The 15,113-nt window shown below is 36.9% G+C and overlaps 1 protein-coding gene across 2 annotated transcripts in view; it reads right to left on the reverse strand.

Annotated features, from left to right (window-relative positions):
* Positions 1-15,113, reverse strand: part of LOC127632517 (paired box protein Pax-7) — a 69,981-nt gene that overhangs the window by 19,719 nt on the left and 35,149 nt on the right. For both annotated transcript variants that reach the window (XM_052111136.1, XM_052111135.1), the window contains exons 6-7: positions 11,492-11,657; positions 9,993-10,189 (exon numbers count right to left, since the gene is read on the reverse strand). In XM_052111136.1, the coding sequence (XP_051967096.1) occupies positions 9,993-10,189; positions 11,492-11,657 (363 nt within the window). The remainder of the gene's footprint in view (positions 1-9,992; positions 10,190-11,491; positions 11,658-15,113) is intronic.

Raw genomic sequence — 15,113 nt, forward strand, 5'->3', positions numbered from 1 at the left:
CCATATAGGTCCATGTCAGTCCAGAGGCAACCCAAAACATCAGACCATAGGTTGCCATTGTTTGGGTTTGGTGTAGATGTGTGTAGTGGGGTGGATGGGGGTTTGGGTTTGGTAAAACTAGAGCAGCACAGCTCATTGGAGTATTAATCACTTCTGTGCACCTGTCAGAGTGGCATGTGGAACTAACAGGAAGCACATTTTATAAAGACGACATCCAGAGTGTTCTCAATGTCTGTTCAACTCTATGGTGACCCTGCAAACACTTAACCTGTTGAACTCATGGTGCTAAAGGCACAGCCCTGGCAAAGGTTACCTGGAAATGCCACCTTCACCTGCTAATAAGTGTTAAAAATCGACTTTTACGACAGTGACCAATAAATTGCAGCAGCAGTAATTAAAGACACTGAACTTGCCTCAGAACTTGATGCAGCAAACATGATATTTTATGATCACTGCTTTACCTACAACGGCCCTAAACATACTTAGAAATGTCTGAATGCCTTTTGGATTAAATATCAAAACCCATTTTTAAGTTTAGCTTCAGTATCCAAATACGTTTCCTCTCCATTTTAAACATTATACTGTTTCTATTGTTTCATCAATTTAAAAATAATATATTTTTGTAAAATATACTGCTTCAAAAGTGTGCTTGTGCTATCTTTCTTTAAAAAAAAAAAAATTCAATTCGATTTGATATTTTGTTATCTAATGCACTGACATTCATACATTAAAAAGTATGGCTTAAGTCTTAAAATATTATTTGGAGTCACTGCATGAAAAACAAAAGCCTGTTATAATAGACAAGTCCAGCCTCTACATAAAACACCAAACAATCACCTACAGTAAAATAATACATATAAATTCTGCATGTTTTGGTCTCTCGATAATTGTTATACAAGATATGATCAGTGTGTATATATGTGCGTGTAAGTGTATATGTGACTATATACATGCCATTCTCCATATTATAGCATTTCCAGTTGCGCGGGACACTCGGCATTTAAATTGGTCTTAGTGGTTTCCTCCTTTAAATCCCTATCTTCTAGGATTTGCCGAAATTTATATTGGCTGCCTCTGCAAGATAAATGTAAATCACATTCCCTTATATTTGCTATTTATCAGGATGCGGCAGCTCACTTTCGGCAGGGAGAAAATATCTCTCACCCGCATACAAACAGCCTTGCATTTAAATAGCATTTTTATTGTCCGCCGTAGCCTTTCATCTGAAAGACGGGGGAAAAAGCATCTCTTCCACTTCAGGGGAAGGAGAGAAAGAAAAGAGGGTGAGTCTTGAGCAGTCTTAAAGGAAGAGATTGGAGTAGGAAAAAATATTTAAATAAATAAATAAAAACAGAACTTTTTTTCTGTAAGAGACAGTGGTATTGGACTCATTGGGCCAGTGCAGGGCAGTCAGCATTGAGGTGGTTGCTCGAATGTTCTTGGTGGTTGGGCATTCAAGATAATTCATATAGTGGTCTAGGTGGTTGTTAAAGTGTTCTAGATGGTTGCAAGAGTTTTCTAGGTGGTTGCTAGTGTGTTCTAGCTGGATGCCTGAGTATTCCAGATCATTCATGTAGTGTTTTAGATGGTTGCTAAATAGTTTCAGATGGTTGCAAGAGTTTTTTAGGTGGTTGCTAGAGTATTCTAGATGGTTGAAAGAGTGTTATAGGTGGTGCCAATAGTGTTCCATTTGGTTGCAAGAGTGATCTAGGTGGTTGTTAGAGTGTTTTAGGTGATTGCTAAAGTGTTTTAGGTGGTTTCTAGAGTATTCTAGATGGTTGCAAGAGTGTTATGGGTGGTTTCAATAGTGTTCCATTTGGTTGCAAGAGTGATCTATGTGGTTGCTAGAGAGTTTTAGGTGGATGTCAGTGTGTTCTAGATGGTTGCAAGAGTGTTTTAGGTGGATGCTAGAGTGTTCTGGATTGTTGTTAAAGTGTTTTATGTGGTTTCTAGAGTGTTTTAGGTGGTTTCTAAAGTGTTCTAGGTGGTTGGTAGAGTGTTTTACATGGTTCCTAGAGTGTTCTAGGGGGTTGCTAGAGTGTTCTTTATCATTGATAGAGTGTTCTAGTTGGTTGCTAGAGTGTTCTAGATTGTTCCTAGAGTGTTGTAGGTGGTTCCTAGAGTCTTCTATGTGGTTGCTACTAGAGTGTTCTAGGTGGTTGCCTACAGTCCAAATAAAAAAAAGCCTACCCTCTAGTCTCTATGATTTAAGCTCCACTGATAAAAAGAAGGCTGTTTACTGAGCTTAAAGGGTTAGTTCACCCAAAAATGAAAATTCTCTCAACATTTACTCACCCTCATGATATCCCCAATGTGTTTTGCATGTGCGTCATAGCCGGAAAAGTGGCACTGTTTACAACTGAGTAACAGGAACGATGTACAGAAGCTTAGTTGGTTTTGATCTGTATTTATCTGTTTGTTTACTCACAATGGTGCCTTTGTGTGCTTATCCTGGATGTCTAAACCGAGAGAAGAACGTGAAATTACGTCCATAACATGCCAACGTGAATTCGTCACACAAGAGGCCGTGTGAACACACATATACTGCTGCTGACTGATTTATATTTAAAAAGTACTTAAATATTTATCTTTTTCACACCAAAAGGGATTGTTTCTCTTTATAAGACATTAATTTAACTGCTGGAGTCATTTGAATGATGTTTATGCTGACTGTCTGTTCTTTCCACTTGAATTTTAAGGACCTAATGAGCGAAGATATTTTTCTATTTTTATTAAAATGGGATATCTGGGATATCAAGAGGGTGAGTAAATGATGAGAGAACTTTCATTTTTGAGTGAACTCTCCCTTTAAGGTGCTACAAAGAACCAGTACCTTTCATTTTAAGAGTGGAACAATTATTGGCTCTCAACTAGTAAGATTAGACATTATTTTGAGCACAATACAAGCTCAGATCAGTTCTTGTGACATGGAGCTGTTAAAGTGCAGCAGTTCATCACTTTCCATTGTCATTGTGCCATAGACTTAAATTGAGCACTCATTTATTCAGAGACACCCAAACCATAAGCCTAACACCAAAACTACAGTTTCTTTGCCCATGGCGATGATTTTGCTGTCTGGTGTACTTGGCATCCACCAAACAGGTCTTGTTTTTGGAAAGCCTCTTATAGGTCTTTTCCATTACTGCCAAATATAAACAGTATCTGTTTTAATATGGCTTCTAATTATTAAGTATCAATTCCCCCTCTCGCGCTGGGAGTGCACAGGGTACGGATGAATGCCGTGTGCTCATCCGCTTTGATTCGTTTGTCACGAGAGCGTGCCAGCTGACACCGTGCCCAGTCTGCAGCTTAATGCTCAAGTTTTTTAATAATGTGTGGGACTTCATGCGTCTCCATGGCTCATTGATATTCACGTGCCTAATGTCTTGTCAAAACTGCGAGGCGAGGGAAGCGAGCACTTGAAATTTTGTGAGCTAGGTTTCTTGCTTTTTAGTCGATGCCAGCACAGGGTTCTTAAATGTAATTCATCCCCTTTTTTGAGAGAAGCTAATGGAAGAGGAAGAGGGTTGGAGCTTTTCTGTGCTTATCTCTGTCTGACAGTCATGAGCAGCGGTTGGCGAGGGCTGGCGTGAGCACCCGATGCTTTGCGGTACGGTGCAGGCGAGCAGGCCCGGGGACAGAGATCAAAGGGAGGCTTGGGTGAACGTCTGTTTTCTCTCTGATCCCTTCGATGCCGAGACCCAACCCCGCTCAGTCGTGCGCTGCCGCACGCATTCATCCCTCCATCCATCCATCCCTCCATCAATCCGTGAGAAGAGCTTCATTCCACAGCACAAGTACACTCCCACAAGTAATATACTGTGTATGTATATATACATATATAGTACTGTGCAAAGTCTTAGGCACATGTCTAGTGTTAGTCTTAACATGGTTATTTTATATCTTCTGCTTTAGTGTTTCAGTAGGAAATATCAATATTAGATTTCCAAACATTGCTTTTTCAAATAGAATAGAATAAAAGTAGAACAAGGAGTCCTGCAACAGATGGTATGGCCCCCACAGAGCCCAAATCTGAACTTCATTGAATCAGTCTGGGATTACATGAAGAGACCAAAGCAATTTAGTTCACCATGATGCTTTGAACAACCTTGAAAAACTGTGCACAAGTGTATCTAGAACAATTGGTGCCGTTTTAAAGGCAAATTGTGATCACACCAAATACTGATTTCGTAAAATTAATCGTGGAATTATTTTTAACACCCTCACTATATAACATTTTTCACAACTGCCTAAAACTTTTGCACAGCATATATATATATGAAAATTATAATAATAATGTAAAAATTATTAATAAATAATAATAATAATTCATATATATATATATGAATTATTATTATTATTTATTAATAATTTTTATATTATTATTATAATTTTCATTTATTAATTTAATTTATACAGTAGACAAAATAAATGTAGTAACTGGTATTTTGGTAACTGGAAAATATGCTTTCCATGGTACATTTTTGTAAGGAATCTCTCTTATATTAGGGCAACAATATAATAAAAACAAACAAATAACAATATAAACAACTCTTAAGTACAAGATTTCTTAATGGCCCCAATCACACTCTAGAGCTATCTGCATTCCTCTCTGCATTGCTGATTCTCACTCTCTCCCAGCAGGTGTCCCTGTCAGGCAAAGCAGCGGAATCCACCTCAAACGCCTTTGCCAAAGAACACAATTCCCAGGACCGCTTTTAAAAACCCATTTAGAGCCATAATGGCAATCATAAGCTTACAGTGTGGTTAAACAGTGCTAGGTTGCTCTTTGCCACTGTTGCTTTCTCTCTTTATTCCCATCTACACAGAAACCGGAAACTTGTGCCTATTTTCTCTAGATAACATCAATTAGAGATTTTCTGCTTGTTTATGGGACATTGAAGCATATTATCTTTATCAGTATGGACATTTAAGGGGTCATCAGGATGAAAATATATCCACATTTTTCTTGTTTGGAAAATAAACACTAATGGAGATGTTTGTCTATTGGAGAAACAAAAAAGAAAATGGCTCATACAGTGGCTCCAAAAATGTATTTGGACATGCCTCGACATGCCATTTAAAGGAATAGGTTTGATACAAGTTAAGCACAACTGATACAAATGATTTTATATAAAAAATAATAAATGAATCTCCTTTTCTTAAAATAAAAGCAAAAATCGAGGTTACAGTGAGGCACTTACAATGGAGGTAAATGGGGCCAATATTTTGAGAGTTTAAAAGCTTATCATTTTATAAAAGCACTTACATTAATTCTTCTGTAAAACTTGTGTATTATTTTAGCTGTAAAGTTGCTTTAAATTTAGTTTGTATAGGATAGGGTTTACGGCGGTATGTTGTCATGGCAACAAATTTGTAAACTAAGATATAACTGCACACAGAAAAGTAATTTAATCACACTAAAATCGTGTTATAACGCATTGTGTACACTATACTTTTAAAACTGTGAGTATTTAACGTCTTCAGATTGACCCCATTCACTTTCATTGTAAATGTCTCACTGCAACCCAGATATTTGCTTTGTTTTAAAGAAAAGGAGGGGTGAGACGTAATAGATTTTTATGGTAATCAACATTATGCCACAAATGCTGTTGATTCGCCTTGTGTTTTATTGAAGTCACACTTAAACATGTCTGAATGTCATTGTATTAGAAAAAACTTTTCTCAGTTTTGCAATGACTTTTAACCAGATGGTGTAAGGGGATTTTTAGTGGATGTACGTCAGTACATCAGTTCTCCTCAAGTAACCTCAGGTGTTTTTAATCACATTAACAATGGACATGTTCCATTAACGTTTGACAACCAGAAAGTGTAAAAATACTTTCGTCTTATTTTTGAATAATAATAATACATATATTGCTTAAATACACTTATATTAAAATATATAAGTGTGTTTCTTCTGTTTCTTCAAAATAAATGCACAATGTGTATTATGCAAAGACATTCAGACATTTTTAAGTGTATCTAAAGTGTCCAAATACTTATTGGGGCCACTTTATCTTTCCCCAATGAAAAAGCCTTGTATCGTCAGAAAGGGAATGGAAAAGACTGTTTTCCTTGACATCTCCCAGAGTCCGTGTCCTTATCCAGCACCTGCTGTGCAGCAAAATGAAAAAGGGTAATACGGCTCCCCCCTCCCCCCCAAAAAACCCATACCTGCAGTCCGGCCAAGCAATGCTTAATAGATCTGACACTGCATCACTCCCAGACCAGTCTTAACTTATAATCAAGGACTACAACAACAACAACCGCTGGTTGATGGCTTTTCTACTGGTCTGTAATGGGAAAATGTGTGCTGTCTGGATAGTTTACACCAACACCTGTGCTGAGATCAGCAGGGGTCCATTACCTCCTGGCACTCGGCCACCACTACCCATTTACAGCCACTCACAACATTTTGGTCAATCTTTACCAGCAACCAGTAGCCCATCAAAAGCAGACATTGGGAGAAATAGGTCTTTCGTCCGAGCACATGCGCCTATCTCCGCCAGACAGGTGTTGTCTGCAAAGTTCTAATATATAGGCCTGAGGGAGTTATCTTTCATCTTAAAGATGGAAAAGCATATTTTTTCTGTCACAGACAGCAAGGTGACATCTATTGGTTTTTTGAAGGTTAAAGTTTGCCGGCAGTAACAGTTCCACTTTAAAAAAACAAAAAAACAAGCTTAATTTTCCTGAATACACAACCACAAAAGCACAGCTGTTTATAAAACGACGGAAATAGCAATGCCATAAAACACACTAATGTTCAATAAATACTTGTATTTATAATTGGAATAAACAATTCTTCTGCCATGTAATATAGTTTATTAGCTTAACTATAGATTTCGTTTACGGTTGCCGAGTAACTAGGCAAGTTGGTGCATTAATAAGAAATGCGCGATTACAAGTGTGTGTTTATCGACATATTACAATGGCTTTGAGTGCCTCTTATCCAATCTGAATTTAGAAATAGAGCTGTTTGTTTTGTGTGCAATAAGGCTGTATTCATTAACAATAGTTAACTACATTAGTTAACGAACTAACAGCGAACAATCATTTTACAGCACTTCGTTAATTCTTATTTAATCATAAACATTCATTTTTAAAACTAAAAGTTGCATGTGTTAGCATAGGTTCATGCATTATAATCTAACATGAGGTAATAATAAACATTTGTATTGTCATATATTAACATGGAGGCCTTTTGCTGTAAATATTGAAATGCGATTAATCGTGATTAATTAATCAGCACATCATGCAATTAATTCAATTAAAAAAATGTATTGATTGACAACCATAATTTGAGCAAATAGAGCCTTATTGTAAAACGTACCATATAAAGTTTCTTATCAAGGTGCAAATATTCAAAGTTAAAGTACTTTCTTCTAACCTTGTTGATTCGAAGATTGATTCCCCCAAAAGTATAAACACTCAACCAATGGCGTGAGTTTGGGACAGGACTATCTGTTTTTTGACCAATGGAAGATGGGGAGTGTTCGGGGAAACTTTTTTGAAAACAGTAATTATTTTTGCAATTCTGACGTTATAGTGATACATTTTAAATTTCACACAAAGAGTTACTATAAATCAGAGATAAAGAAGATGATGTGTAAGTGTACAGTAAAGTAGACTTTGTTTAGACAACTTACAGATTAAAGTAAATGAAAGTTAATCAAATTTTGGTCAGGTTATGTGATGTCCCATAAGAGCACACCAGATGCTCTTGGACTTTGCATGTGAAATGAAGAAATGTGGAGCTTTAGTGTGAAAGTTTTGCTACTCTCCTGTCAAAAAAGAGCATTTATCTCCTCGCCATGATAGTTGATGATTCTTCCATATGTAAGAGGGAAATGGAGGTCTTTAATAAAAAATAAAAAAGAAACAATTTAATGTGATTGATTCAGCCTTCTCTTCATCTCAGCTCCAATTGTGTTGTAAACTTCCCTAATATTTGATACGCGTGTACAAACTGTTGAAACCCACAAAATATTGGAATATTTTAGTAAACACTACCAGTTAAAAGTTGGATACGCACATAAAAATAAAATATAAAATAAACACAAATGGAGGCATAGGAACTATGTAGTGACCAAAAAGATCCAATCAAATCAATTAAAACAGCCATCTTCATGATGTGGATCCTGAGAACCCTTTTAAACAGTTTGGAAGGAGTTTCTATATCCTCCTAAGACCCAGCAATTCATTTTGGCCTTCTGTGGGGGACATGAGTCTGAGACTGAAGTCAAGCACAATTTATGCAATCTATTTGAGTCCTACAGTACTGTCAACAGGACATCCTGGGCTTTCTAGGGATGCCACAGTTGTGTGGTGTGGCTGGTTGTGTAACTGTGACATAAAATAACCTACAAGCATTATAAACCAATTTTCCTCAGTCTATCTGAAATTGCTTGTTGAATTTCCTTTTGATGTTGACCAATGATGTTAATGAAAAAAAAAAAATATCTTTAACAGAAAACACAAAATAGAATACTGAAATCAATTATCTGCTTTAAAGCTGTAAAACTATCCACAGTATTTACCAGGAAACATTTACTATTTATGAAGTTAAAGTATTTCAGCGCAGCTGCAAAGAAAGCGAGAGACAGCACCCCCATAACCACTGTTAAATACTCCCATTAATAGAAAAAAGACCTCCATGTCTGCTGGTATTTACGGAGGTTTGGAGCGAAGGCATTAGCACTCAAAGCCCCTGTGCCACGATTTACAATCTCACTCACTGTAAGACGCCCATGTTATCCTTCCGACGTTCTAGTTACGAGGGGAAAAGCTCTTTTTTTGTCACCAAATCCTTAATTCTTTCTTCTCTCTGAAAAAAAGTGGTTAATACCGAGTATGTTTCTCAATCTGCTTTGAGAGAGCAGGGGAGAGAAAAGGAAAGCCCCAATAAAACATGTGTGAACAAAATTGTATTTGTGGACAAATGCAGCATTGAAATTAATTTTCAACTCTTTACACACCATTTCAATCTTATTTTATCCTTGTTAGCCGCATCTCGACGGTGAGGGTCGGCAAGCCTGCCCAGTATTGATGGATAATTATGCATAATTCACTCCTTACACACGATTTGCATCAATACGGATTATTTTGCATTGCTAGGCCTGGAGAGACCATAGTGGATAACTAGGAAAACCACAACTACACAAAACCAACCCACAGAACAAAGGATCCACTTATTGGCTCATCCAACAATTGCAGGAGCAGCAAGGTAAAGGTCACTCAGAACACCCTAACTTAATTACATTTAAATATATACACAGTCTATTTCGACTTTAAGTCAACATGAAAAATGTTACTGCATTTCAGAGTGAAACAGCATATTCAATGAGAAAAAGGACGTAGGGTGTGATCAGAAATAGATTGGATGGTGAAAAGTGGTCTTTATATGTCTCTATGGGTCAGAAAAAGAGCGTTGTTTCAGAGGCAAAGTACGTTATTACATTTTGTATTACATTATTACAATAATATATACGGATTCATATTTCACCATAAGACCAGGAATGTGTGTAAAGTGTCCTTTTGGTTTCATGTCGACCTTAAAGTCCTAGAAATTATATTCTAGAACCATTTCCAAACCTTTATTTACATATGTAAATAAAGGTTTGGAAATGGTTCTAGCAGGGGCTTAGATTATTTATAAAATGATGTAAATTCTTTACACTGTAACCCCCACAATGTTCAAGCCAAATCTATGCCCTTGGGTTCTAGCCTCAACTCAAGTTTCCTTTTTAAACTGAGCATGTTTTCATGTTAGCTGAGTTACATCTAAGTTGAAAGAGACTTGGGGAAGATAGCTAAAGTTAACTGGATTTGTGCTCAGAATAAAACACTTTTTTCTCTCTTTGTCAGTGCAAAAAAAGATCCTTATTCAGCCAAGAACATAATGCTGGCTTAAATTCTAGCATGTACTTGATCTCTGAACCATGTCGACGTTCATTCAACGTTCCTTTCATGTTATTCTCTGCACTAACCTGTGGCGAGAGGCCGTTGCTCACAGGGTTCATGTGGTTGCTTGAAGCTGATGGGCTCATGAATGTTTCTGAATAGCTGGAGAAGGTGTGGCGATTGGACGAGAGGCCGTAGGCGGAGCTACTGTCCGCGGAGAGTCCACCCTGATGCATGGAGGAAGGTGGAAGAGGCTGCGGCCGATGTAATGTACCGCTGCCATCTGAAATGCAAACACAAGAGGCAATAAGAATGAGATGGTAATGCTTGCTTATTCACAATCTACCCTAACAAAAAAATAAATAGCAATACCAATGTTTTTGCACATGTACTATGGTAATACCATGATATTTTGAACATGTACTATGGTACTACGATGCTTTAGGACATGTACCATGGTACTACCTTTTATTTATTTTTTTTGGACATGTACCATGGTACTTCCATGTTTTTAGGTCATGCACCATGGTACTATCTCTTTTTTTCTTTTATTTTTTTGGATATTTAACATTGTAATACCATGTTATATTGGACATGTACCATGGTAATACTACGTTTTTGTACATGTACCCTGGAAATACCATGTTTTTAGGTCATGCACCATGGGACTACCTATTTAAAATTTTTCTTTGACGTTTAACATTGTAATACCATGTTAAATTGGACATGGACATGGTAATACTACGTTTTTGTACATGTACCATGCTGATACCACGTTTTGTGCACAGGTACCATTGCACTACCTTTTATTACTATTTTTGGACATGTACAATGGTAATACCATGTTATTTTGGACATGCTCCAATGTAATACCATGTTTTTGGACATTTATCATGGAACTAAATTTTTTGGACATATACCGTAGCACTGCCATGTTTTTGGACATTTTCCATGGCACTACCTTTTTATTTTGTACATGCATGGTACTACCATGTTTTTGGACAAGTACCACGGTAATACCATGTTTTTGGACATGTACCATGGTAATTCTATATTTTTGGACAAGTACCATGGTATTACCACGTTTCTGGACAGGTACCATGGTACTACCTTTTTTGGACATATACCATAGCACTTCCATGTTTTTGGGCATTTACCATGGTAATACCATGTTTTTGGACAGGTACTACGGTACTACCTTTTTATTTGGACATGTACCATGGTAATACCATGTTATTTTGGACATGTACATTGTACCACCTTTAAAGTGCTTTTTGATACTTTTTGAGAAGAAGAAAATCATATTATTTCCATGGTTTATAGACATCGTACCATGTTTTTTTTTTTTTAACATTTACCATTGTACTATGGTTTTTACACATGTACCATGGTACAAGCATGATATTGCCATATATTTTGGAGTGCCATGTAAATACCATTGAACATGAATATGGTAAACGTTAATGCCCATGCTATTACCATCTGATACCATCACTGCACATAGTATATTACATTTGTAAGGATATTGTTGTTTCAGCAAGGTTGTATCTACAAAGGGTTGTGGATTTTAGTAGGCTTTATTCACCTTGTGAGAGAGTGGTGCCGGGATATGTAGATTCTGGAAGTTGATAGGTGGGTAAAGTTGGCATTCCAGTGGGCGGGAATCCTCCGGGCAACAAGTGGTTGAATGCTGCAAGCTGATTGGCTCCTGCTTGTTTTCGCCACCTGGCTCTTCGGTTGCTAAACCACACCTGGTGAAAGAAGCATGAAATTAAACTGAAAAAGTGTTCACAGCCCATTTGACTTTAATAAAGTTTGGTAAAGGGTGGTGCTTTTTTTTATGAATTAATTACTGATTGGACAGTGAAAGGGCCTGGTGATGTCAGCAAAAAAGTAAAGCCATTTCAGAGGTGGAGCAAGTTTAATATGCGCCAAAGAATCATTCACAATAAGACAGTACAGAATTCAGAACGTAAATAAGGTAGATTATGATTTCAGGTTGACTTTAAAAAGGAGAGTAAGATGCAGTTAGGAATCACCAATAATACAGGCACAGGTTTATAGAGTATGTGTGTGGTAAAAGATTGTGTCTCTATGGGAAACTGCCTCTTAGGACATGGCGAGGTCCCTGTTGTTCTAGTTAAGTGGCTAAAGCTGTGATCTGTATAAACATGCCTCTCTGAACTGCCATCAGAAATGAGAGGTTGCAAACAGGTCAGAGGTAGCCCACACATCACCCCCACAGACATCTTGAGTATGTTTATCTACCTGACAGACACTTTGAAGACAATCTAGTGCACTTTTCCACAGTGGTGTTGTTGGAAGCACATTGTGGAAATGTACACACACATCATTCACATGATGCATATTGCCTAATGTCAAGATTTATTAACCATATGGTTCAAATGCCTTTACTGTTAACAAAAGACAACTAATACATTTTTGTAAACAAATAAGTGTATAAAAGGGCTAGTAAATGATGATAGAATTTTCACTTTTGGGTGAACTATCCCTTTAAGTCACAACACCAAATTAAGCTTCCATTTAAACCAGACTGACTTTAGACTGTTGTCTTTAAAAAAGGATAATTTGCACATTTTGGCATCTCCTCCACCAAAACATGAATATAATTAGCCCCACTCAAAGGCTGTTTAGGCAGCAGCCTGCTCTATATTTTACAGGGAAAAGACTAGAGCCCTGCATATGTGAAAGGTTGAAGGACATTGATCTGTGCAATTCATCCACATTTAATACACTGTCAGTGCAGTTCATCTACCGTTGTGTTTAAAACGGGCTGGTCCATTGTGCATCCAGATGAAAGGTGGGGACAAAGGCCTCTCAATACGACTGGCCACAAAGAGTAGGCGTCCCTTTTTAAAAGTGCATTTAAGAGCTCCACTTTCATGGTGTGCACACAAAGACACACTCTATTCTGAAGCAACGACTCCATAGACACACTCTACAAAACACACACTCACTGGCCATTTCGCACAAAGCGTTGCTTACATTATCCATGTGCAAAACTGTCAGCCCTGCTAACAGCTAGCATCTCATTCAAATGACTTCAATGGATCGCCAACGTTTTATGCGACTAAAGTTGACTCTTTCCCATCTGTCATGCGTTGGATTCAAATCTTTCTTTCTTGCGCTTTAAAAGTGAAACCCCCACCCAGCTATGATGTTCTGAAAGGGTTTAGAAGAAGACGTTTACCTCATCAGTCCATCTCAAATGTAAACCTGGTGTTCCATACAGATAAAGGGCCGAGAACAGTGGTTCACAACTGATTTTGCTTCAAGACCCAGGTCTTAAATTGCACTGTACATCAAGTGGTGACTCAACACAGGACCAAAAGTTTGTCGTGCAAAACAAAGATTGTTTTCTCTTGTTACAAACAAATGTATTCACCTGCATGTAACGTTGTCTGGATGGCATTTACTTTCAATTTGCATAGTGTTGTTCATGGTTTTTAAAGATGTTACGCAGCCTGTCCATCTTGGTGATGGATAATATTGCATAATAAATCAAAATAAATTTGCACAGAATATCATAAAGTTTGATTGGGCACTCATCCTTTGACGTCAACAACAAAAGACATGGGAGGTGGTTTTCGTCTACCTTTTAAAAGTTGATAGGTATGTTTATTTTGCTATCCAAACTATGCATGATTATAGCTGAAGAACTGCATTATATTATTTTATTTCAGCATTATTTTTCTTTAGAAGAAAAGGAATGAGATGAAATTCAGTCATATATAGTCACAGTTGCAATTGTGAGATAAAAAAGTTGCATTTGCAGGATATAAACTTGCAATTACCAGAAATAGTCACAGTTGTAATGCAGTCACTGTAAGATATCAGTTTGAAAATGTGAGAAATAACACTGCAGTTGTGAGATATAATTCGCAATTGCGAAAAGTTATAAACTCACAATTTTGAGATAAAAACTCGAAATTACAAGAAATGACTGCAGCTGCACTACAGTTAGCAAAAAATTGCGAGAAATAAAGTTACAATTCTGAGATAAACGTGTGATTATTAGAAACAGAGATGCAATTGCGAGCTATAAACTCAATTTTGAGATTTAAACTCCCAATTACGACAAATACATTTACAATCGTGACATATAAAGTCAGAGTTGCAAGATATAATGTTGCAAATGTGAGATATAAAAGTCGATGCTACAAAAAATAAGGCTGCAATTGTGAGATATAAAGTCGCAATTGTGAGTAATGAAGCCAGAGTTGCGAGATATAAAGTCGAAATTGTGAGAAATAACGTTGCAGTTGTGAGAAAGTCGCAACTGCGAGATATAAACTATTTCAAGAAATATAGTTGCCGTTGTGAGAAATAAACTTGCTATTATAAGAAATAATGTCACAACTGCAAGATGTAAACTTCAAATTTTGAGATATAAACTCGCAATTACAAGAAATAGTTGCCGTGGCAATAGTCACAATTGTGATATAAAGCTAAAAATGGCGAGAAATATTGTCGTAATTAAAAAAGTTGCAAATTCAAAAAAATAAGGTTGCAATTGTGAGATATAAAATCGTAATTGAGAGCAATAAAGTCGCAGCTGCTCATAAAATCACAGTTGCAATACAGTCACAGTTGTGAGATATAAAGCCGAAATTGTGAGAAATAACATAGCAGATGTGAGAAATAATGTTGCAACTGTGAGATGAAAACTCACAATTTCAAGTAATACAGTTTAGTTTTAAATGTGAGAAATAAACTTGCAATTCCGAGAAATAATGTCACAATTGCAAGATGTAAACCAACAATTTGGGGATATAAACTTGTATTTACTAGATTACCAGAAATAGTTGCAATTGCAGTAGTCACAACTGTGATGCAAAGCTGAAATTGAAAGAAATAACATTGCCGTTTCAAGAAAAAGCTGCAAGCCATAAACTCACAGTTTTTAGATATAAACTCCCAATTACGAAATTATAAAGTTGCGAGATATAAATTTGCAATTTGCAAGATATAGTCACAATTGTGAAATCAAAAGTCAGAATGACCTTTTATTATTTTTATTCCGTGGCATGATCCGACTTTCCATTTTTCCCTATCGGAGCAGATCGTTCTGGGTTGCCACCCACCAGTTGAGAAATACTGACCTAGAGTGAGTGTTTCTTGTCCTGTAGAATCTCTATAAATGTTCTGTATTTCATTAGATTCTAAGTTTACCAGTTTACCTGAGC

The sequence above is a fragment of the Xyrauchen texanus genome, chromosome 39 (genome assembly GCF_025860055.1).
Source record: "Xyrauchen texanus isolate HMW12.3.18 chromosome 39, RBS_HiC_50CHRs, whole genome shotgun sequence".
Taxonomy (NCBI): domain Eukaryota; kingdom Metazoa; phylum Chordata; class Actinopteri; order Cypriniformes; family Catostomidae; genus Xyrauchen; species Xyrauchen texanus.